We start from the raw sequence: 25,815 nt of genomic DNA, 5'->3' as shown, positions 1-25,815 counted from the left end.
AAATCATCATCATTCATAAGAATGCATCACTTCACAATCACGTCACTATGTTGCATCATCATACAACAATAATTCACCTCACCATACATCACAATACAACATATCAACATTATACAACTTATCAATAGTGACCATAGGGTCTACAACAACAACGGCAAATTCATCATGTTATAGAAACAATAACAATTCAACATATTGCACAACAACAACAAACATCAACATGTTACAACAACAACAACAATTCATCATGTTACAACAACAACAATTCATCATGTTAACGACAAACATCAACAATTCATCACATCACCAACAACATCAACAAATTCTTCATATTCCTTAATTCAAGTAATCATCATAACACATTATATTCAACTTCATAATAAAGACATATATATTCTTAACTCATCACATGGCATCGTCGTCGACTCATACATATCAAATACGCACAATTAATCACATATAGCATACAACATCTTTATCAATTATGCATATCATCACATACATCATTATCTCATTCATCATAAGGAAGGTACTTATCATCATCTCAATAACATTATATCATCATAAGAAAACATACATCAAATTATACTACAACACAATTGTGTCAATTCATCGCAAAGAGCATACTTCATTTGTTAACACAACATAGTTCATCACTTAATCCTAATAAACATAATTGGAAATTATATCATATGGTTCATTTCATTACATCATGGTATAGTTTGTTGCGTTAGCTTTCCAACGCTTCGAACGGCGTCTAAAACAGAGTTACTGATCAAAAGTTACATCATTTCAAAGTTTGGAAAAAGTTCTGCAAAACAGGGTTCGCGGCGCCAACAAAGTTCGCGGCGCGAACTGAGCGAATTCAAAAATACCTAACTTTCTGCCAAGCAGTTCGCGGCTCGAACAGTAGTTCGCGGCGCGAACTGGCAATTTCAAAAAATCCCAAATCTCAGAAAACAGCATACGAAACCCATCCTAAAACCCCAAAACTCAACCCAAATCAAGCTGAAAACACTAACCATCATGAACAACAATAGAATACATGTTATAAACACAAATACAACACATATTATGGATCTTCTAACATCATAACAATCATCAAACATCAATTAAAACACATTTCAAACCATAAATTTACACATTTGTTCATAAACCCTAACATCTCTACACACAACTTCCATGGAGAATAACATACAATCTAACCCACCATATACATCATCATGCCAACCCTTAGAGAGTAAGAACCTCACCCTTACCTTAGCAAAAGCTTCACTTCCTTCAATGGAGTCATCCCTCTCTTCATCCCATAGCTTTCTTCTCTTCCTCTCTTCTTTCTCTTATTTCTCTTCTTTCTCTTCTTTTCCACAAAATGAGTTATGAGGTTTAATCTCTAAAACCCTAACTCTTACTATCTTTTCTCACTAATGGGCTTAACCCACAATCTAATCTCATAGTTATATTTGTTTCACTTAGGCTCAAGTCATAATATTACTCTAATTACATAATTAAGTCAAATAACACACATAATTGAATAATCACATAACATCACAAATATTATTCCCAATAATAATCCACAACTACAATTGCTCCTTAACTTGATTAATACCAACTCGCAATTGTATTTCTCCGACTAATCCGACTAATAAATCCGATCACAACTTAACTGCTCAAATTAACATATTAATCCAAATTACGCCTTTAGAATAATACCGATAAATTCCAACTTCAACTAATTCCAATGAATAAATCCTCGATCAATTTAATTAAATAATTAATTAAATTCGGGGCGTTACAGGCCCAATCAGTTAGTTTGTCTGATTTTTCAAAATTATGTGCATTCTTCATCAATGTTAGAATTTGATTTGCTTGAGGCACAAGTTTAACTTGGATTTGATTTGAAAATCGCGCCAAGCTCTTCCAATCGATTTCCATAATGTGTCAATCGATTGAGCTTACATAGTTCAACCTCCTTGGTGCGTTTTTGGGCCTTGTGCTAAATTTGGTTGCTTTTCGGCACCCTTGTTAAGCTTATTTGCACCTCCTTTTCTAAAAACAATTGAAAACCTCATCTTTTGTGTTTGAAAAATATTTATTGAGATGAGCAAAATTAAATTCACATTTTAAAGGTTGCATCAAAGTTTTTCGATTATTTCAACCTTAAAATGATGTATACCTCTTTATCAAGAAATCTTGATAAAAACTTTCCTTAGTGGGAAACGCCAGTCATACTATGGCGTGTCCTTCTCGACACATCATTGGATGAGAGAGTTGAAATAAGTAACAAAATTAATAGGTCAATCACATATACGTTCAATTGATCATTGAGGACCATAAACCTTGAGATATTCTCAAGAAAATTTGCTTTGGTCGCTGTGATTGATATTTGTCATCATCGTTCATCCTTGGATTAGAAACTTTGTAAAATATGTATACTCGGGAGTATACTCTTGCTTTGCATCACTCTATTGATAATTTTCTTTAAATCTTCGAGCTGTAAAGCATACTTGCAAAACACTAACATTTCACCTTTGATGCCCATATCTTCTTGGACCCATGTCCATTAGTTCCAGAAGATCCATGGTTGTTACCTTTAGATCATTTCAATTTATCAAAATAAAAAGGTTCTAAATGACCGACTCTTTTACGGTGTGTGCATTTATAAACTGGACACTTATTTTCCAAGTGATTTACACGTTTACTAGGTTTCTTATCCTTTTTGAATTCTAGTCCATTTTTATTTAAGATCTTTAACTTGATAAGATCAAGTCAAACTTTTCTTTCCCTTAGGTAAACTTACATAGGTTTCACGTAAATCAATTACTTCATTTTTCATAGAGACGCAATGTTTACTCTCTAGAAGAAGAAATGAGGAACAACCTGAAAGATTGACAAGTGGATGAGGAATCAAAATAATGGTAAGGAATCTATTTATAAGATTTAATTAAGGATCTAATCCAAAAATCAAAAAGAGAAGACCCACCTGGTAGATGAAACTCCAAATGTACCATCAAGGCGAAACACTAATTCACCTTTTTCATTCAATAATCCAACATATTCATTTCCAAAGTAGTAAATTTTAAAAGTAGAAAAAAGTTTTAATTTGATTTAACAAAACACGTCAATTAAAGTAGTAGAAGGATGAAAATTGTTAGAGCTCAATCCAAATATTTCTTTGAAAAAATATTTTGACGAACCATTGACCAATCATCTCCAAGCACTAATTTTGGTTCATTCACATCACTCTCTTGTTTAAGGAGATTTTTTTAACTTGACTCTCATTTATCTCTTTTTCTTCAAGATCAATATATTGTAGGAATTTGTATTTAGTATGCACTACTCCAACCTCTACCTCAAGAGAATTATACAAACTTGACAAAGATTTAGGATGAGAATATATGGAGTTTTTAAATTTTGTTGAAAAAATATTGTGATCTTCTCTTTCTTTGTTTCTCAACATTTTCCTCCTTCTCTTTCATTTGAAAAATACTACCAAAGTTTATTTCGCTTTTTTCTTATATTTTCTTCTTTTCTTTCAAAACTAACTTCTCTAATTTCTTTGCTACTTTTGTATGTCCATTTTCATAAAGATAGTTTACATACTCTGGATCCAATACAAAATTTTGAATGTAACTCTTATATGATATATCTATGCACTTTTTTTCCACTTTTCTCATATTTATTATGTCTTTTCTCTATTGTGTACCTCTTATCCTCCATCTCTAAATTTTTCAGTCTTCTTTCTTTTTCTCTATCCCTTATATCATATCTCATTTCTTCTTTATCATAATCTCTAACACTAAATCGCATCATGATAAAAAAAATGTAAGTAATAATAGTAACAAAATAAAAAGACATTTCAATTCGACTAAGCGTTTACACTTTTCAATTTGTCACTTTTGTTTCAATTGATTTATAACTTTTCAATAATATGGACTTTTGAATTTTTTCACTCAAAATTCTCTTTTTAAGTTCTTAAAAAAGAATCCAAGCAAGAATAGCAATCAACAAATTTCAAACACTGCAACAAATCCACATAAGTTTTTAATAAGAGAGTTTAATAGAAAGTAGTGTAAGACAAGACATGGGAGAATTTTCAATGACAAATAAAAAACTTAAGCATAGGAAAACACAATAAAAGGGATTATGAATGAAACAACTTAAGAAATGTTGGAAAACACAATAAAAGGGATTATGAATGAAACAACTTAAGAAATGTTGAAAATAACTAAGTGATTCGAGTATGTGAATGACCAAATATGATAAAAGAAATGTAGTTAATATCAAAAATCCAATATATAATAGACAAATAAAATTGATATATAAAAAAAATGGAAATTTAAGCCTTTTTTAAAAGAGAAATGATAAGCTTACACCCCTTTTTAACACCTACACCCTATTTCTATACATAATACATACTAATTTTGTTTTTTAATAATTTATTTACCTTGATTTCTGTGCAAAACCATTTAAATTTGTTGATTTATACGGTGTAATATACGTAGGTGTAGGAAAAAATTGTAAACATAGCACAGCTCTTTTTAAAATGGCGTTTTTATAAGTGCTTTTGTGCATAATCACTTGTTTATAAGTCTTTTTAGTTTTGTTATTTTTGCATATTTGAACTTTTATCATTTTCTAATGAATACAAACAATTAAATTTCCACAATCGAACATATATTGAAGAAATAACATAAAAAAAACAAGTTTCCATATGAAATTATGGATCAAACAATTATAAGGGAAGAAAATGAAACCTAATTTTTTTCGGAAAACTCTTACTACACTCTTAATGTCCCTTTGCTTTTGAAGATATACTTCCGGAAATACTTTTTTTACATTTACGTGAAAACGTTTCGTAGATGCACATACGGAACGCGCCGTAGGTATATCTACAAAATAAAGTCATAACCAGTAAACCAAAAAAACAACATTTGTAACAAGAAAACAACATTCATTGATTAAAATCGGCATTACATTGATAATTCCAGCAGAAAATTAAATATTACATCTAAAAAATTACAACAGTTAAAACAATTTCATCTAATCCATGCATCATTTGAATGACATCAATGTCGTTTTCCACTTCTCCCACCAACGTTCCGTTTTTTTGGTCTCAAGTGAGGTCTTTGTTCTAAGCCTTTGAATCCTTCTAATGACTTCGTTAGGTTTGTATTCTCCCACTAACCAAGACATCAGAGACCTTTTTAGTCGGTCCAAGGAATGGATGTGCCAAAATTTCATCTGCATCAGGGGTTTAAGAGGAGAGAAAATAACATGCCCATCTCTTTTGAAAATAATTTGTTCAAGAGAGGGTCGCTTGGATGATTATCGCATCCATGATTATGGCCTAAGGGATGTCATGAACACGAATATAAAGAGAATTTTTTGTGTAAAGCAGTAACTAATAACATAACAGCAATAACTTTTGAAAATAATTTAGAGAATTTCTTTCCTGAACCCCCTACCTTCTAGTTCACCCGCGGCGAAATTTCCAAAATACCCTTATATTTCGGAGATGCATCTCCAAAATTACTTTTTTTTCTGAAAAAAAAGTTGATTTTGGAAGCGCACTTCCGAAAACACCAAAAAAAAAGGTGTTTTCGGAGATGTATTTCCGAAAACACCAAAAAAAAGTGTTTTTGGAGATGCATTTCCGAAATCAAATTTTTTTTAGAGAGGGGTGTCTTCGGAGATGCATATCCGAAATGTTCCAATTTTTGGTCTTGGAATGTTTCGGATATGCATTTCCGAAAAAAATAAATAATTATTAAAAAATTAAAATCAAGTTGAATCAATACAATTAATAGTATAATCAATTGTATTAATTAAAATATATTATAAAAATATAATAATAATAATAATAATATTAACCTAATAAATATTTAAATTAATATTTTATTTTTATATAAAAAATTAATAATAATAATAATAATAAAGATATTTATTTTCTATTTTTTTTATACATAAAATAAATCATTTTATAAACTAATTTTCAAAAACAATTTTTTATGCTACCGTATAACGCTGCAAGTAGAGTTGTCAAATGGCCCAGTTCGGCCCAGTCCGCTTCGGCCTGGTGGGTCAATGTGTTTAAATGGGCTGGCCCAGCCCAACCCAATTTCTAAATGGGCTACGTAAAATGAGTCTGACCCATTTTTTAAAAGCCCATGCGGCTCGATGGGTCAGCCCGACCCGTATTTCAATATTATAGTTTTAATTTTAAAAAAAAGATATAATGGATAAATGCAAAACAAAATAAGTAGAGAGTCATCATAAACGTATATAAGTGATTTTTAAAATATGTATCCATAAATATATATATATATATATATATATATATATATATATATATATATATATATATATATATATATATATATCAATACGACAAAATCATTCATGTAAAAGTACAAAGTAACTTAATATTATCACTCATACTTATTAAATTTTTTCTTCATCTCACAACAATTTCCTTTATCACATTATCTTGAAAATATATCTTCATCTCATTTAACTTTTCTTTATCACTTGAAAACACATTTATGAAAGCATATCTTATCTTAATCTTTTTTCCTCAAAATTTACCAAAATCTTTTTTTAATGGGCCAGCCCGAAGCCCGCTTGGCCCGGTCTGCCCCAGCCCATAAAAAACATAGACCCGATGAGATGGCCCAAAAAGATAGTGCCGTGTTTTTTAAGGTATTTTACGGCCCGACCCGCGCTAAATTGTTGGACTTATGGGCCGGCCCGATGGGCCGAGCCCATTTTGACAGCTCTAGCTACAAATATTTTGATTGCTCTAATACAAGTGCTCAAGTGCCGCCTACAAGCCGCCTCACGTCCACGCCCTCGGATCCAAACTTAGAGTCGAAGTCGATGCCCCCAATGACGACACTAGCGAGGGGGACTATGGAGGAGACATGTGGCATAAGGCTTTGAAGCATCAAACTTAGAGGTGTTCATGAGTGCGGGCCGACCCACGAACCCGCTAACCCAAATCGAACCAACCCATAAATTACCCCGAACCCATTTATTTACGGGTATATCCAACCCAACCCACAACAACTCATATAGTTTTGGTTCGGGTATCGGGTTTGAGTTTTGCAACCCGCATACCTGTTGATCCAACTCATTGATGTTACATTAGTAATTTCTTTTTTTATTATTATTTTAAATAAAAATATAAAATTATTATCTCAGTACTAATCATCATTTTTCTAAAAACACTTTATTCTCCCAATAATGCTACCAAAGCAATGAGTTTATGTAATTCTAAGACTAAATGTTATTTTTTTTTTTTGTATCATTTCCAACTTACGTATTTTATAACAATAATGTGTCTTGTGAATTTTATACTATTATCTAGTGTTATGTCATGTTGATGAATATGATTAGATATTATAGGATGTGCTTCATCCATTTTGTGTGTTAGAAATAAGTAAATGTATTAAATTATATTACAATATTTTAAAATTGAAAAAAATATTATTTTTTAAATTAACACACAACCCACGAACCTAACCCAACCCACGTACATATGCACCTTTCTCTCCGTATAGATAAAACACCGCTAGTGCCACGTCACATCTCTTTCTTTTTCTTTCTTCCATCTTTCTCTCTTCTCTCTTCTTCAACCTCGACATTTCCCTCCAATTTTCCATCTCTTCCATTCCATTCATGCCAGTTAAACTACGCCACTGCAATTTTCCATCGTTAAGGTAATCAATCAACTTCATCTCTCTTCTCGTTTCTGTTCCGATTAACAATCGCAACTGAATATAGTATACAAATCAATGCAACTATTTAAGCCCTAAGAAGTAGTAACGTTCTTGGAAGATTTCACGTTTTTTGTTTCTTTTTATTGAGCTTAATCGTTTCTTGGATAGAATTCTTTGTTTATGTGTATTCTGTTTTTGATTGAGTTTTTCTTTGAACAGTTCGTCGAATTCTTGGTTTTCGAAAGACCAATGCAATGCAAATGCAAAGGCGTTAAACTTGCATTGTCAGCTGGTAAATAAGGGTAGAAGTTGAAAACAGAGATGCTTCTTGTTAAATTGTAATTCCTTGTGTCGAAAAGATTTGATTTTGTGTCGAAGTGTGTAACAGTTTGCTACACATAAATTTGTTTTAGATCTAGATAGATTTGATTTAGATTTAAAATAGATTAGATTTGATTTAGTTCCAAAATAGGTATTTTGGGCTTTTATAGTTTTGGGCTTTGGCTTAGGGAAAAAAGCTAACCTAAATCTATAAATAGGGAGTAACCCTCATTATTTGTAATTAAGCCATTAACGTGTATTCACAGAAGTTGCAGTTGCAATTGAATAACAGAATTTCCGCAGTTTGTGGACAGAGAGAAACTCTGCAGAAAATACTTTCTTCTTCTCTTTTAATTTCCGCAAACCCTAATCCTACTTTTGTTCTTATTTTTCTTCATTGTCATCCTTAACGATAAGGAATTACTCAAAGGTTTGAGAGTCTAATTCAAACATCTGGTATCTAGAGCTCCTGTTAATTGATTCAAGGCAAGAAGAATGGCGATGGCAATGAATCATCCGAATGGGCATTTTCCAGCAACACTACCAATTCTAAAAGGAGATAAATATGAGAATTGGTGCAAGCAGATGAAGGTTGTATTCTGTTGTCGAGATCTTTGGGATCTTGTAAAAGAAGGGGTAGAACCGCTTGCAGAAGGTGTGAAGGATGAAGAAAAGGCTGCACATAAAGAATTGAAGAAGAAAGATTATAAAGCTCTCTTTATAATCCATCAATGTCTGAGTCCAGATAATTTTGAAAAGGTTACTGATATAGAATCTTCAAAACAAGCTTGGGAGATTCTTGAAAAAAAATTTGGAGGTGCAGAAAAGGTGAAAGAGGTGAGGTTACAAACTCACAAGAGAACATATGAATTGCTTCAGATGGAAGATAGCGAAAGCATAACTGATTTCTTCACTAGGGTTACGAAACTAGTGAATCAAATCAAGATATGTGGAGAAGTGTTAACAACAAAAGTTGTTGTTTCGAAGATATTGAGGTCTTTGGCCCCTAAGTTCGACCACATCGTGGTAGCCATAGAAGAGTCGAAGGACTTGTCGAAGTTGACAAAAGAAGAGCTTCAAGGGACACTTGAATCTCATGAACAAAGAATGGCTGAAAGAGCTGCGGGCAAGTCGAAGAGCGATGTGGCTCTGCAGGCTCAGTCAGCAAACGAAAAGAAAGGCAAAGGAAGCTGGACTGGAAATAAAGGTAGAGGTGGCTACAACAATTCGACTGGTCGAAATCAGCAAGAAGGAAATTTGTCGAATCAAAGAAAGCCCTCTTACTAAGGCAACCAAAGAGGTGGTGTTGCAGGTAGAGGAAGAGGTGATGGTCGAAAGCCTGACAAGAGTCACATTCAATGTTTCAACTGTCAGAAGTACGGTCACTATTCGACAGTTTGTCCAGAAAAGAATAAAAGTTAAGAAAGTGATGCAAAGCTTGCAAAACAAGAAGAAGAAGAGATGTTTTTGATGGTCACAACAAAAGATGAAGATAAATTCAAGGACCAATGGTACTTGGATTCAGGATGCTCATCACACATGTCTGGAAGGAAAGATTGGTTTGTCAACATAAGGCCCTCGATGAAAAACATGGTGAAATTCACAAATGACAATACTTTAGCAGCTGAAGGTATTGGAGACGTTCTAATCATGAGGAAAGACGGCAAAAGGTCAGTAATTTCCAATGTGTTGTACATACCAGGAATGCAGAGCAACTTGCTCAGCAATGGGCAGTTGGTCAAAAAGAACTACAAAGTGTCGATCGAAGACAAGATGATGAAAGCCGTCGACGCAAGTGGGAGGTTAATCTTGAAGGCTCCTATGTCACAAAATAGAACCTTCAAGATCGAACTAAATGTGATGGAGCACGAGTGCCTTGAAACTGCAGCTAGCATAGATGAATGGATATGGCACTATCGACTAGGCCATCTCAACTTCAATGACATCAGAGACTTGAAAAGAAAGAACATGGTTTCAGGACTGCAAGAAATCGACATTCCAAACGAGGTATGTGAGGAATGTGTGCAGGCAAAGCAGCACAAGAATAGCTTCAGCAAGGATGTAGGAAGTAAGTCGAAGGCTATTCTCGAAATCATATACTCTGATGTATGTGGTCCTATCCAGGTGGATTCGAATGGAGGTAACAAATACTTTGTTACATTCATAGATGATTTTATTCGAAAATTATGGACTTACCTGATCAAGAAGAAAAGTGAAGTGATCGAGGTATTTGCCAAGTTCAAATTTATGGTCAAAAGACAAAGTGGTCGAAAGCTCAAGGTTTTGATAACTGATGGTGGTGGAGAATATGTGTCGAAAGACTTCGACATGTTATGTGAGAAAGAAGGGATTTTGCATGAGGTGGTGCCACCCTACACTCCACAGCAGAATGGAACTGCAAAAAGGAAGAATAAAACCATCATGAATATGGTGATAAGTATGTTGAAAGGCAAGCATTTACCTAAAGAATTTTGGGGAGAAGCAGTGTCGACTGCAACATACATTCTAAACAGATGTCCGACAAAGAAGCTAGAAGGAATTACTCTAGAAGAATGTTGGTCTGGTGTGAAGCCTAGCTTGAGTCATCTGAAGGTATTTGGATCTATAACACATAGACATGTGCCAGATCAGTTAAGAAGAAAACTTGATGACAAGTCGAGTCAAATGATTCTTATAGGATATCATTCGACTGGAGGATACAAGTTATTAGACCCAGTGAACAAGCAAGTAGTGATCAACAGGGACGTGATCATAGATGAGCTTAAAGAATGGAATTGGACTGAAAATGTCAAGAATGATTCAGTGAGAATTTTTTATGACGAACCAGCCACTGAAGTCGAAAGAGAACAAGTTCGACAAGAAGAAGTCAGGAGTGATGCAGGCCCAAACAGACCTCAGAGAACAAGACACATGCTTGCAAGGTTGCAAGAATGTGTGATTACATCAGATGATGTAGTCAATGATGAAGGTGAGCTGGTACATTACGCTTTCTACGCAGATGTCGAACCTGTCAATGCAACTGAGGCATTGAAGGATTCGAAGTGGGTGAAAGCTATGAATGAAGAACTGAAGCCCATCGAAGACAACAATATTTGGTCTCTTGTCGAATTGCCTCAAGGCAAGAAGGCAATTGATGTGAAGTGGGTATACAAGGTGAAGTGTAATCCCAAAGGTGAAGTGACTCGACATAAGGTAAGGCTTGTGGCAAAAGGATTTCTTCAGAAGGAAGGAATTGACTTCAATGAGGTCTTTGCACCTGTTGCCAGGATCGAAACGATCAGGTTGGTTGTTGGTCTGGCAAACATGAACAATTGACACATGTGTCAGATGGACGTTAAACGTGCATTCCTGAATGGACCCTTGGATGAAGAAGTCTATGTTGCACAACCAGTTGGATTTGTGAAACATAGCGAAGAGAGAAAAGTGTACAGACTGCATAAAGCTCTGTATGGACTGAAGCAAGCTCCAAAAGCTTGGAATAAGAAGATCGACAGTTTTCTAAGGGAGAAAGAATTTTTGAAGTGCACAACTGAACATGGGGTATATGTAAGAAGAAGCAAGAGTCAATTGCTTATACTATGTCTCTATGTCGATGACTTGTTAATAACAGGTAACTGCAAGAAATAGATCGAAGGCTTCAAAGGTGATCTTAGCAAGGAATTTGAAATGTCGAATTTGGGCGAAATTTCATACTTCCTTGGCATCGAATTCTACATGAGTAGTAGAGGCTTGATGATGCATCAAAGAAGATATGCAAGTGAAATTCTCAAGAGATTTGAGATGGAAGAATGCAATTCGACTTCGACACCTGCTGAAACAAGATTGCAACTGTCGAAAAACCCAGGTGAAGAGGATGTCGACCCAACCCAATACAGAAGACTTATTGGGTCATTGAGATACCTTTGTCACACAAGGCCTGACTTAGCATACAGTGTAGGTATGATAAGTAGATTCATGCAGAAGCCAAATGCATCACACCTAGCAGCGGCGAAGAGGATACTGAGGTATCTGAAAGGAACTCTCGACTATGGCATTCTGTTTCCTACAGCTGATAAGGGAAAAGAATGCAAATTAGTGTGTTACACCGACTCGAGTTAGTGTAGTGATGCTGAGGATCGAAAATCCACAGCTTGCTAGGTGGTGCACCAGTTGCTTGGAGTTCGAGAAAGGAACCAGTAGTGGCATTATCATCATGCGAAGCAGAGTACATAGCTGCTTCTCTTTGTGCATGTCAAGCAACGTGGATGGTGAACTTGGTCGAAGAGATAACAGGGAAAAATCATGGAGCAATTACCATGAAGATCGACAGCATGTCAGCTATCAATCTGGCGAAGAACCCGATAGCACATGGTCGAAGCAAGCACATCGAAATGAGATTCCATTATCTTCGAGAGCAGGTAGCTAAAGGGAAGATGAATTTGGAACACTGCAGATCTGAGAATCAGATTGCAGATATCATGACGAATGGAGTGCTGGTTGAAATATTCAGAAGACTAAGAGCTATGATGAATGTAGATAGCTTAGACACAATGAATTAGGTGGTGTGTTAAAATTATAATTCCTTGTGTCAAAAAGAGTTGATTTTGTGTCGAAGTGTGTAACAGTTTGTTACACAAATAGTGTGTAACAGTTTGTTACACATAAATTTGTTTTAGATCTAGATAGATTTTATTTAGATTTAAAATAGATTAGATTTGATTTAGTTCAAAAATAGATATTTTGGACTTTTATAGTTTTGGGTTTTGGCTTAGGGAAAAAAGCTAACCTAAATCTATAAATAGGGAGTAACTCTCATTATTTGTAATTAAGTCATTAACGTGTATTCACAGAAGTTGCAGTTGCAAGTGAATAACAGAATTTCCATAGTTTGTGGGCGCAGAAAATACTTTCTTCTTTTCTTTTAATTTCTGCAAACCCTAATCCTATTTTGTCCTTATTTTTCTTCATTGTCATCCTTAACGATAAGGAATTACTCAAAGGTTTGAGAGTCTAATTCCAACACTTGTTGCGTGGTGCTTTGTTTTGGAATAGTGAAAATGTTTTAGTTGGTTATAGAAAATATTCGTGTCGGTTATTTGTGGCTTCCGATGATGGTGTGACTGTTAATGAGGATTCTCAAGATAGTAGCAGTAGTAATGCTACTGACCTTGAGAAAGTAAAGGTGAAATTGAATAGGCCGTTGGTGAATGATGATGATTTCTGTGAGGGGCTTTCGCAATCTTTATATGATGCTGCTAGGGTTTTTGAGTTGGGAATTAAAGATCAGAATTCGCTCTCGAGATTGCCTTGGTTTTCGATGAATTGGTTTGGAGTAGATCAAGATGTGTGGGAGAAGACACTGTCGTATCAGGTAATTCCAGTACTGATAATTGTTACCACTTGAGATACATTGTGTGAATTGTATTTAATTACCTTCTAAGTTTATTGACCCTCAAGTTTTGACTACGGCTTTGGGATCTAGGATTTTTGTGGATTTGAAATATAATCCAAATGTACATAATTTATATTGATGTTGTAAAGGGGTTGATATGATGCTATGGACCAACTTTGCCAAAAGCTAAAATAGGTAGATGAAAAAACAAATTTTGTTACATCTCTAGCATTATATTTGAAATTTTTTATTTTTTAATACTGCCTCCTTTTCAAATTATTTGTCCCATAAGGTTTTTCACATGAATTAAGAAAATCAATAAATAACTTCACTAGGGGGTCAATTTTACTACACTGTCCTTCTTAACTAGTAGACTATCGGACATTGTCATAAATGTATAATGAAATATAGTAGCTTGGAAAGGATGCAGATAGTATTTATTTGGGGTCAAAGTTGGGAGAAAAGAGTTACTGCATTGAAACAATTAAATGGCAGTGATTATATTTTTGGTTCATTTCGCTTAAGCGACAATTAATTTAAAATGGAGAAAGTATTATATTATAATTAGATAGATGGAGAGAAAGTGAAAGAAAATATTTGAGAGGGAGAGAGAAAGTAAGAACTCTAATGCATACTAATACTAACTAAATCAGAAAATGGCTGAATGAACAATTGAATTATTCAATTCTGTACACACTGATATTTAAAGATGATAAACAATGAGCGAGTCTTAAAATGTTCTTGGCATATTCTATTATAATAACATAACAGAATGTGCTGACTCAGCTTACAAACTAACTGTCATTATAGTTTTATAACTACCCTGACAGCTAAACAAGCTATACATACACCTAGTAGTAAAGATAATGCATACTAATAGTCTAATACTAACGATACTCTAATACCTTATTAGTTGAATGGTTTTATACAAAGTGTCTGCTATTATACAGTTTGCTTGCATCTTGATGTTAAACTCTGAAGTCTGAAATATATACTCGTTTGTTTTGCAGTTGAAATATGGTATTTATTGAATGCTATGAGAACCATCTCGTTTGAGTTTATGGCCTCATGTTTAAAGTAGATACTTGTGATGCACAAAATGATTGCATACATGAAAACTTGCTTGACTGCCTGTTAATCTTTGAAATATGTGAAAAAGTATAAAAGATTACATTACATCAAGAAAGTACAAGAAAAAGTACTTCGAATAAATAAAATAAAATAAAATAAATTGAGAAATGAGTTGCATTGAGTATGATAGAGGTAGTACTCCTTTTCGGTTCATGTATATACTTTGTTATAAGTAAAGCTTCTATTTATAGTTTGCATAATGCAGGTTTTGGAGAAAGATTTAGCAATATTTGGGTTCTTTATTGCTTTAGGAAGAAGTACGTGGTTCTTTCTTTTATCAAATGGTTTCAATACTCTAGATGAACAAGTTGAAGATTTTATAAGGTACAACTTCCGTTATAAGATATTCCTTTCTCCTAAATCTGTTTTGATTTTAATGATTTCTTTCGTGTATTTGTTGATCCATATATAGCCTTTTGTTATAGGCATCTCATTGTAGGAAGTGTTGTATATTATCCTGAGCTCTTGTCTGTAAGTTCATATCAATTGTACGTGGAGGTTAGTATGTATGATCATTCCATCTGACAGATGTGCTCCATTATTCAGTTATGTGGACTGATAAAATCCCATCGACTTTGCAGGTAGTTTGTGAAGAGTTGGATTTGCTTCCTTTTTATCCTGGAAACGTCAATACTGCAAAACAGCTTCACATGCATAAAACTAAACATGAAGGTCCTCCAAATGCTGAAGCAGTGCCCCAAGCACTAGATATTTGCTCTCGTTGGATGAAGAGCTTTATAAAATACAGTACATGGCTAGAGAGCCCTTCTAATGTGAAGGCGGATAGATATTTGTCAATAGGGTAACTACACCAATGCTCTATTATTGTTTGATAAATACCGGTTTCTAATTTAAATTCTTACAAGTATTACCTTCTTTTATGTTAGGCACAAGAAGTTGTTGGAGTGCATGGAAGTTAGGATGCTAAAGTAAGCTATCAGGGAAAACACTCCATATGTGATGTTTTTTTACACTCTTATTGTTACAATTTACAGGCACTCATTATTTAAAACCAGAGTTAAATATTGAAACTGTTGCATATGTATTTGTCATGGTCATTCAATATGAAGCTTGAAGTAGTTCAAATTAAGTTTGGGTAGATTGTCCCTTGTGAGTGATTGTTTGTGTTTTTGGCTTTTTGCGATAAATTGTTCCCAGAAAATCACTTAATAAGAAAAGTTGCACGTAGTCACTCTTCAAATGAATCTAGAATAAAGGCACTGCTGACTGGTTCCAATTCCAATTAATAATTTTTTTCACATTTAGCATGTTTTTTAATGCAGTGAGCTTAATCTTATTACTTATGTGTCAAAGTTGTTATCATATTGTGTATGCATGCCTTTGAGTCTCACATCTTTAATCTTATTACTTATGTGTCAAAGTTGTTATCATATTGTGTATGCATGCCTTTGAGTCTCACATCTTTAATCTTATTACTTATGTGTCAAAGTTGTTATCATATTGTGTATGCATGCCTTTGAGTCTCACATCTTTAATCTTATTACTTATGTGTCAAAGTTGTTATCATATTGTGTATGCATGCCTTTGAGTCTCACATCTTAACAGTATACTCTTGCGTCTTGGTTAGATCCTAGACAATCCTTTAGGAAATAAACTTGGAGGTTGTTCGAAATGGTGTGCGTTTTATCTCCAACACAATCATTATATGGCTGCTATATAAGCAATCTATTACTAAGAACTAGTTTTGCATTCAGCCCTCGTTACTCAATGTAAACTTGCTAGTTTAGATGTTTCCAAATTATTTGTTTCAATCTTTCAACAACTTTGTGGAGATAATTGTACTAAAAGGAAGGGGGGGCCTTCTTTAAAACCAGTAGCCTGTAAAATTTGATTCTTCACTTCAATGTCCACGTTCCCAAAATAAGCTCTACATTTCCCTGGATTCACACATAAACTTGTAGTCTCAGAGAAATCATGGAACTTCTGCATAGCCAGCTGGACAGATACTAAATCCCCTCTAGTAAACAAAAGAAGATCATCAGCAAAGCTTATGTTCACAATACTTAACCTTTCACACTTAGAATGGAAGTTAAATTTAGGATCTCTTTTAAGCTTCTGCAGGGTTCTATAAGAATGACAACAGTTTTTTCATGAAACAAAATCTGGTCAAACAACCTATAAGGATGGTGCAACATCATCAAACTGATATATGATCAAACAAGTTTTAAGGATGGTGCATCCCTACACTACATTGCATCAGAAACAACCAAACCAGATAACAAAGCTCAAAGCAGTTTATACAAAAGTGATCAAGGCTAATATAAATTTTCTAAACCCTACTCATATTAAGGTATTGAAAAAACCAATGGAATTCCAAATGTAATTCTTTCAAATGAAAGAAGCACATATCAAACTAACATGGGCAGAAAATAGATCTGCAATCACAATTTAATAACAGGGAAATTTTATACAAAAAAAAACAATCATAATTGAATAAACTAATCAACTAGAACAGCAATAACATATTTAATATCAAATTCAAAACACTCGCAAATCAAAAATATTATGAAATGATAACCAGCATAAACCATACATTCAGTAATGACTGATCAGTGGTTTTCACACGTATTTTTACCGCTATTTTTAGTTGTCTTTGAAGTATTTTATTTTATGTTTTAATTCATTATTCGTCATTTTATGCTTTGGTTGTGTGTTATAGTGTTTGTAGGCTCAGGTAAATGAAATGGGAGAAATCGAGGTGGAAAAGTGAAAAATTGAAGAAAAGTGAATAAACTGGCAAAACGCGTTCCCAGACGCGTGTGGAAGAAGAAAAATGCAATTTGCTGCCAAAACGCGTCCCCACACGCGTGTGGAAGTGAAAAGTGCCATCTGCTGCCCAGACGCGTCCCGGGACGCGTCCCGTCTGCCCCAAACGCGTTCCCACACGCGTCCCAGAAGCCAGAAATACAAAGGAAAATGCCTGTCTGCCCAAACGCGTCCCGGGACGCGTCCCGTCTGCCCCAAACGCATTCCCACACGCGTCCCGGAAGCCAGAAATACAAAGGAAAATGCCTGTCTGCCCAAACGCGTTCCGGGACGCGTCCCGTCTGCCCAAACGCGTTCCGGGACGCGTCCCGTCTGCCCAAACGCGTCCCCACACGCGTTTGCACGTGATTTTTGGGCCTGTTTTGCTGAAAAGCCCAGAATGACAGTAATAAAAGAAGGAGATTGCGTTTGGACAGGGGTTCGACGAATTTGGGAGCGAAAATACACTGTAGAAGGCTGGAGAACTCAGATTCTATGCAAGGATTGAAGATTTCTATGAGCTTTTGCCATTGAAGATTGGATTTCCTTCATTTATCTGTAATGTCTACAATTTACACTATGGTTTTTGTTATTTTCATGAGTAGCTAAACCCCCCATTGCTAGGGGGGTGACCCTGATTCTGATTGTGATGAATTTATTCAATTGATGCAATAACTATTTTACTTTTCATATTTGTTAATTTGTTCTTCATCCGTTAATAATGCTTTATCCGTCGGAAAAACGGATTCTGAATATGAATGAATAGTGTAGCTGGACAGCATATTATTTGTGGACACGATTAAGAACATATAATATTTATATCACCTAGGACTAGGGATATCATATTGTAACCGGAATTTCTTGTTATTGGAATGCTTGATCATAACCGTAATTGTCTATGGACATAGTAATTAGGTTGTGAGGTCAAAGATCTTTTCACTAAGGCCTTAGGATTAGATACTCTAAAGAACCGGTAATTAACTATGAAAAGCATGTTATTGTATTAAGACAGAAAATTCGTTGCATGAAGAATCATTCACCGTCCCTAGCAATCTACTCATCTCTGTTCATCGTTCTATTATTCTGTTTATTTACTTTATTTGCAAAACCAATCAAAACAACCTTTTGAACTTTTGTTTAATTGAAACACTGATAAAACTCTATATCGTCAAGCAGTCCTTGAGATTCGATACTTGGGATTTTCCCATTACTACTACATAGGCAAAAATAGTACACTTGCTATTTTCCTATCAAGTTTTTGGCGCCGTTGCCGGGGACTGCCGAAGATTATAGAGTTCTAGATTTATTTCAATTAAATTTTTGTTGCTCTGCGACTAAAATTTTATTTTCTGCACTTTTTATTTATTTTTCCTAATTCTAATATTTGTCTAATCTGTGTATGCGAGGTAAGGCCTCAGCTGAATTTCTTTTTGACGCAGAAATCGAAAGAACTTTGCACGCAAGGCGAAGACAAGCTCGGTTGGCTAAACTGGAACCTGAAGAGGAAATTGTGTCAGTTCATTCCGATTCAGAGTCTGAAAGTGAAGAAGAAACCATGGGTGAAAATCCTCCTCCTCCTGAGAGACTCCTTGGTGACTATGGTGCTGCAAACACACCGGGGGGAAGACAAACAATTGTCAACCAACCGGTAAATGCTGCAAATTTTCAACTACATCCAAGCACAATCAATCAGCTTGAAAGGAAACCTTTCACCGGAAAGGTAAATGAAGATGCAAACAAGCACCTGCAGAGATTTCTGACCATGAGCACAACTCTAAAAATTGAAGGGCATACAGAAGAAGCAAAGAAGCTGAGAATGTTCCCGTTCACTTTAGCCGAAGAAGCAGAAGAGTGGTTTTATTCTCTTCCAGCAGGCAGTATCACATCATGGGAAGAAATGGAGAAGGCTTTCTTGAATGAGTATTTCCCCGCCTCGGTCTTTATAAGAAAGAGGTATGACATTTTGAACTTCAAGCAGAAGGAGGGTGAGCCCTTAGGAGATGCTTACAAAAGATTCAAAAGAATTCTAGTAGCATGTCCCACTCATAATATGGACAAGACTGAACAGATGCAAGTATTTGTCAATGGGCTCAGAATGAAAACAAAGCAGTTAATCGACACAGCAGCTGGAGGCTCAACAAATTTCACAACAGCCTCTGGTATCATCAAGATCATTGAAGCTATAGCTGCAAATGAGCATTTGGAGCTGTATGATAGGTGTGCCAGTAAACCAGAAGGAATCATTGACCTCAAGCTGGAAACCTCAAAAATTCGAGTTGAAGATGCGATATCGGCTGAAGTTGAAAAAAGATTGAAGGCTATGAATATAGGTACACAACGGGTGGCTCAAGTGCAACAAGCTCAACCTGTAATATGTGAAATTTGCAATGGTCCTCATCAAACTGTATGTTGTGTTGCAACTCCCAAGCAAATTGAAGAAATCAAATTCCTGAGGCAAAATAATCCTTATTCTAACACCTATAATCCTGGGTGGAAGAATCATCCCAACTTCGCTTGGAAAGATCAACAACAACAACAACAAGGCCCTCAGAAGGCGGAGTGGGAAGTAGCTATCGAGAGATTGGCTGGACAATGCTCTCAGTTTCAAGAAGAGACAAGAAACAACCATAGGAACACCACAGCTTCAATAAAAAATCTAGAGGTTCAGGTGGGTCAAATAGCACAGCATATCACTCTACAGGCACAAGGTAACTTTCCGAGTGCAACTGTGAAAAATCCGAAAGATCAAGAGAAGATTAATGTTGTTACAACAAGGAGCAAAAGGGTGGCTGAATCAGAAAAAGAGAAAGAGGAAATAGATGACCCTATGGTAATAGAGGTGGATCTAGAAATAAGAGAGAATTCGAAAGAGCCAGAAGTTGTGATACCACCGGTTAAACCAGTTGAAGAAAAAAAGAAAGATGCTGAACCGGCGATCAAACTACCTTTCCCTTCCAGAGTGACAAAGAAGAAGTCAAAAGAGAAAGACTTCGAGAAGTTCACTAAATTGTTCAAAAGGCTAGAGGTAAATCTACCATTCTTTGAAGCACTTGAGCACATGCCCTTGTATAGGAAATTTATGAAGGAGGTGATGGCGAAAAAGAGATCAGTGGAAGGAGAACAAAAGATTGCAACTGAGAAGTGCGGTTTAGTCTCGTCAGCAAGAAAGATCCCAATAAAGAGGAAAGACCCGGGAGCGGTGGCAATACCATGCACTATCAATAACATAACTTTTAAAAAGGTACTCCTCGATTCTGGTTCTAGTGTGAGTTTAATGCCTTTGTCAATCTTTAAAAAGCTTGAGTTGCAAAAGATTAGTGAGAGTAAGACACAGTTAAGGTTCGCCGACCACACCATCAAGAAATCATATGGGGTAGCAGAAGATGTATTGGTGGAAGTGGATAAGTTTGTATTCCCCGTGGACTTCCACGTCATGGACATTCCGGAAGACGAAGAAACTCCTATCCTTCTTGGGAGGCCATTTTTGTCGACAGGTCGCTGCAACCTCGACATTGAAAAGGGGACACTAACGCTGAGATCTTTTGATGAAGAAGTAACCTTGAAGATGTTAGGAGTTAAGAAACATAGGGCGGTTGTGAATGATCAAAATTCTGGTGGTATGACAGAAAGTGAAAAAAAAGACAAAAAGCCTGAGCAGCTCCAAGAAAAAGTTTCAAGCATAGCATCTCGGGTAGAAACAACTCATGAAGCTATCAAAAGTCCGAAGAAGGCTAAGAAAGTCAAGAAGAATGTGGTAAGTGAATTGAAGGGAAAAGTTGTCCATGCCTTTCATCTTCATGAGTTTTTGGTTGCGGAGGTGAAAAGCAACCAGGTGTGGAATAGAAAATACCCTCCATAATAAAGGGTAATGGACCGTCGAGCCATGCGAAGTTAAACGAAGCGCTTCGTGGGAGGCAACCCACAGTTTTAATAATTAATTTCTCTGTTTGTTTGTTTTATTTTCAGGAAATAAAAGGGGCATTTCAAGTGGAAGCTATGGAGTGCAGTACCCTCTGTGAGTCACCTCTCTCGGGCTTGTTCTAAAACATTGAGGTCAATGTTTTGTTCAAGTTTGGGGGAGGTTTTACTCTTTGCATTTTTAATTTATTTTGCTGCTATAATATGTGTAAGACTTACAAAATCATTCTCCCAAATTTTAACCGAAATTTTTAAATTTTGAAGAGTTTGGATCTTAAAGAGCGATCGGGAATAGTATATAGAGATGAAGGGAGGATTGGTTGAGGACAGGAAGTTCGGAATAATGTGACAAGAAGAGGTTTGGTTAAACACCCTTGGTTCCTTAAAAGGAAGGGGGGGCCTTCTTTAAAACCAGTAGCCTGTAAAATTTGATTCTTCACTTCAATGTCCACGTTCCCAAAATAAGCTCTACATTTCCCTGGATTCACACATAAACTTGTAGTCTCAGAGAAATCATGGAACTTCTGCATAGCCAGCTGGACAGATACTAAATCCCCTCTAGTAAACAAAAGAAGATCATCAGCAAAGCTTATGTTCACAATACTTAACCTTTCACACTTAGAATGGAAGTTAAATTTAGGATCTCTTTTAAGCTTCTGCAGGGTTCTATAAGAATGACAACAGTTTTTTCATGAAACAAAATCTGGTCAAACAACCTATAAGGATGGTGCAACATCATCAAACTGATATATGATCAAACAAGTTTTAAGGATGGTGCATCCCTACACTACATTGCATCAGAAACAACCAAACCAGATAACAAAGCTCAAAGCAGTTTATACAAAAGTGATCAAGGCTAATATAAATTTTCTAAACCCTACTCATATTAAGGTATTGAAAAAACCAATGGAATTCCAAATGTAATTCTTTCAAATGAAAGAAGCACATATCAAACTAACATGGGCAGAAAATAGATCTGCAATCACAATTTAATAACAGGGAAATTTTATACAAAAAAAAACAATCATAATTGAATAAACTAATCAACTAGAACAGCAATAACATATTTAATATCAAATTCAAAACACTCGCAAATCAAAAATATTATGAAATGATAACCAGCATAAACCATACATTCAGTAATGACTGATCAGTGGTTTTCACACGTATTTTTACCGCTATTTTTAGTTGTCTTTGAAGTATTTTATTTTATGTTTTAATTCATTATTCGTCATTTTATGCTTTGGTTGTGTGTTATAGTGTTTGTAGGCTCAGGTAAATGAAATGGGAGAAATCGAGGTGGAAAAGTGAAAAATTGAAGAAAAGTGAATAAACTGGCAAAACGCGTTCCCAGACGCGTGTGGAAGAAGAAAAATGCAATTTGCTGCCAAAACGCGTCCCCACACGCGTGTGGAAGTGAAAAGTGCCATCTGCTGCCCAGACGCGTCCCGGGACGCGTCCCGTCTGCCCCAAACGCGTTCCCACACGCGTCCCAGAAGCCAGAAATACAAAGGAAAATGCCTGTCTGCCCAAACGCGTCCCGGGACGCGTCCCGTCTGCCCCAAACGCATTCCCACACGCGTCCCGGAAGCCAGAAATACAAAGGAAAATGCCTGTCTGCCCAAACGCGTTCCGGGACGCGTCCCGTCTGCCCAAACGCGTCCCCACACGCGTTTGCACGTGATTTTTGGGCCTGTTTTGCTGAAAAGCCCAGAATGACAGTAATAAAAGAAGGAGATTGCGTTTGGACAGGGGTTCGACGAATTTGGGAGCGAAAATACACTGTAGAAGGCTGGAGAACTCAGATTCTATGCAAGGATTGAAGATTTCTATGAGCTTTTGCCATTGAAGATTGGATTTCCTTCATTTATCTGTAATGTCTACAATTTACACTATGGTTTTTGTTATTTTCATGAGTAGCTAAACCCCCCATTGCTAGGGGGGTGACCCTGATTCTGATTGTGATGAATTTATTCAATTGATGCAATAACTATTTTACTTTTCATATTTGTTAATTTGTTCTTCATCCGTTAATAATGCTTTATCCGTCGGAAAAACGGATTCTGAATATGAATGAATAGTGTAGCTGGACAGCATATTATTTGTGGACACGATTAAGAACATATAATATTTATATCACCTAGGACTAGGGATATCATATTGTAACCGGAATTTCTTGTTATTGGAATGCTTGATCATAACCGTAATTGTCTATGGACATAGTAATTAGGTTGTGAGGTCAAAGATCTTTTCACTAAGGCCTTAGGATTAGATACTCTAAAGAACCGGTAATTAACTATGAAAAGCATGTTATTGTATTAAGACAGAAAATTCGTTGCATGAAGAATCATTCACCGTCCCTAGCAATCTACTCATCTCTGTTCATCGTTCTATTATTCTGTTTATTTACTTTATTTGCAAAACCAATCAAAACAACCTTTTGAACTTTTGTTTAATTGAAACACTGATAAAACTCTATATCGTCAAGCAGTCCTTGAGATTCGATACTTGGGATTTTCCCATTACTACTACATAGGCAAAAATAGTACACTTGCTATTTTCCTATCAATGACAATAACAAAAATTGTTCACCTCAAATATACAAATCCATAAACAACCATTCTCAAAAACTAAATTATCAAAATTAACCATATATAAAACTCAAGATAACTTTCTGATAAACATAGGCCAAACCACACTTGCCACAGTAAGGACGATCAAAGTGATTCGCCATGAAAGTCCCGGCACGCACTCCGCATTGGGGCACTCCGTCCTCAACCTCTGCACCTTCCCCGAATCACCAACCTTGTAAAACTGAAGCAAATCAAGCTTCACCTTCCTATGCTTGTGCTTAATCTTCTTCGGCTTGGTGTACGTCTTCTTCTTACGCTTCTTGGCGCCACCGCGGAGACGGAGATCAAGGTGAAGAGTGGATTCCTTCTGGATTCGAGCTGTTAGCCGGCGAAGATGAGACGTTGCTGGTCCGGTGGGATTCCTTCCTTGTCTTGGATTTTGGCTTTGACATTGTCGATGGTATGGGAGGACTCGACCTCGAGGGTGATGGTTTTCCCCGTTAGGGTTTTGACGAAGATCTTCATCTTCGGAGAGGCTTGAGGTTTGTGCCGGAGAGGGTAATTAGATGAAAGGCGAGTCTGTTGGTTTGTTTGGGGAATTTATATTGGGTTTTGAGTTTGTTGGTTATTGGGTTTTTTAGTAAAAAAAAACCATTAAGGCCTTCTATGGGTATATTGGTAGGGAATATTTTGAGATTATTAAATTTATTGGGTTTTATCTACACATATTTTTTTCTATATTAATAAACTATGTGTTATGATAAATTTAAATATATAGCAAATTTAATTTGCCCAGTCTCTTCTTGAATCATAAACAGGGGATTGATCAAGAAGAGACTAGGCAAATTAGGGTTTTGAGACTCACAAAGAAACCCAACATTCTTCTATGATTCAAGGGACTCCCTAATCAATACCAAGGTCCAAAGACGGGTCAATACAAGATCAATCACCTTCAAGATCATCAGAAGCTCAAATTAGGGTTTTTGACCTAATTTCATTGGAAGGTTGACTTTTAATCAGGAGATGGTTCCAAGACTCAAACTATGATTCAAGGGCATCCAAGTCAACATTATTGTCCATCCATATCATTCATTTTAAAAGGAGAGCTTGATTCATTTGGAAATCACAAAACTGCAGTTCATTTGGAAAAAGTCAATTGTGCAAGTCAACCTTTGACTTTTGAGAAAAATAGTCAATTATGGACTTTTAAGGATCCAAATCATCATCATATGGATATTGAAGACATTTGGTCAAAGAAAATTCAAAGAATTCATCAAGAATAAAAAAGTCAACAAAAAGTCAAATTAGGGTTTTTAAGTGTATTTTGACCTGATTCATGGATCTCAAAATTTTGCTTACACACTCAAAAATCTCCCAACATGAAAGTTGTAGATCTTGGCAAAACAAACAACTTATCACAATGAAACTTTTTGTAAAAAATGATTATTTTGAGAGATATGAAATTAAGAAGATAATTTTCAAAAGAAGAGAAATTTTCAAGTGTTTTACTTGGATTTTTTTTTAAAACTTTATGGCCATTTTTCTTAATGATCCAAAAAGAGTTTGAGGAAACTTTTGACTAGTGAATTGAAGTATGTAGCAAGGGCTTTCCAAAGAGCTAAGTAGCATGAAAATCCATGACTCCATTCATGAGATATGATTTTGTGAAGAAGGCACCACGAACACTTGAATTTAAGAATGAAGATGAAGAAGTTATGAAGCAAAATCATTTTTAAATGAAGATTCCTTTCTTGCAGCTCCTATAACTTGTTCAAGACACAAAATTCAGAAGATTACACTTGCTTTTGAGCTATGGACCAAGTGGTTCAAGTCTTAACCAATGCATAATGCCATTTCAAGCACAAAGCCATGACTTCCATTTTGGAAAAGTGACTTTAATCACAAAGTCCACTCTCCTTGAGCTTCAAACTTGTTTCTTCTGCACCAAAAGTAATTCAAATCCCACAAGCAAGCCTCTAAGATCATATCAAAGTCCTTGCAAGCATGCTTAAAG

The 25,815-nt window shown here is 35.7% G+C and overlaps 1 protein-coding gene and 1 pseudogene across 1 annotated transcript; one reads left to right on the top strand and one right to left on the bottom strand.

The window, feature by feature from the left end:
- Positions 1-12,978: 12,978 nt before the first annotated feature.
- On the top strand, positions 12,979-16,818 carry LOC131600458 (uncharacterized). Its single transcript, XM_058872617.1, has 5 exons — positions 12,979-13,392; positions 14,750-14,868; positions 14,970-15,042; positions 15,126-15,346; positions 15,432-16,818. The coding sequence occupies exons 1-5, from the start codon at positions 13,339-13,341 to the stop codon at positions 15,475-15,477; spliced, it is 513 nt and encodes a 170-aa protein (XP_058728600.1). The 5' UTR covers positions 12,979-13,338; the 3' UTR covers positions 15,478-16,818.
- Positions 16,819-23,804: 6,986 nt separating this feature from the next.
- Positions 23,805-24,419, bottom strand: LOC131600457 (ubiquitin-ribosomal protein eS31 fusion protein-like; annotated as a pseudogene).
- Positions 24,420-25,815: the final 1,396 nt, after the last annotated feature.

Source organism: Vicia villosa, linkage group LG4 (genome assembly GCF_029867415.1).
Source record: "Vicia villosa cultivar HV-30 ecotype Madison, WI linkage group LG4, Vvil1.0, whole genome shotgun sequence".
Classification (NCBI taxonomy): Eukaryota; Viridiplantae; Streptophyta; class Magnoliopsida; order Fabales; family Fabaceae; genus Vicia; species Vicia villosa.
This window is presented reverse-complemented; position numbering and strand designations above follow the sequence as displayed.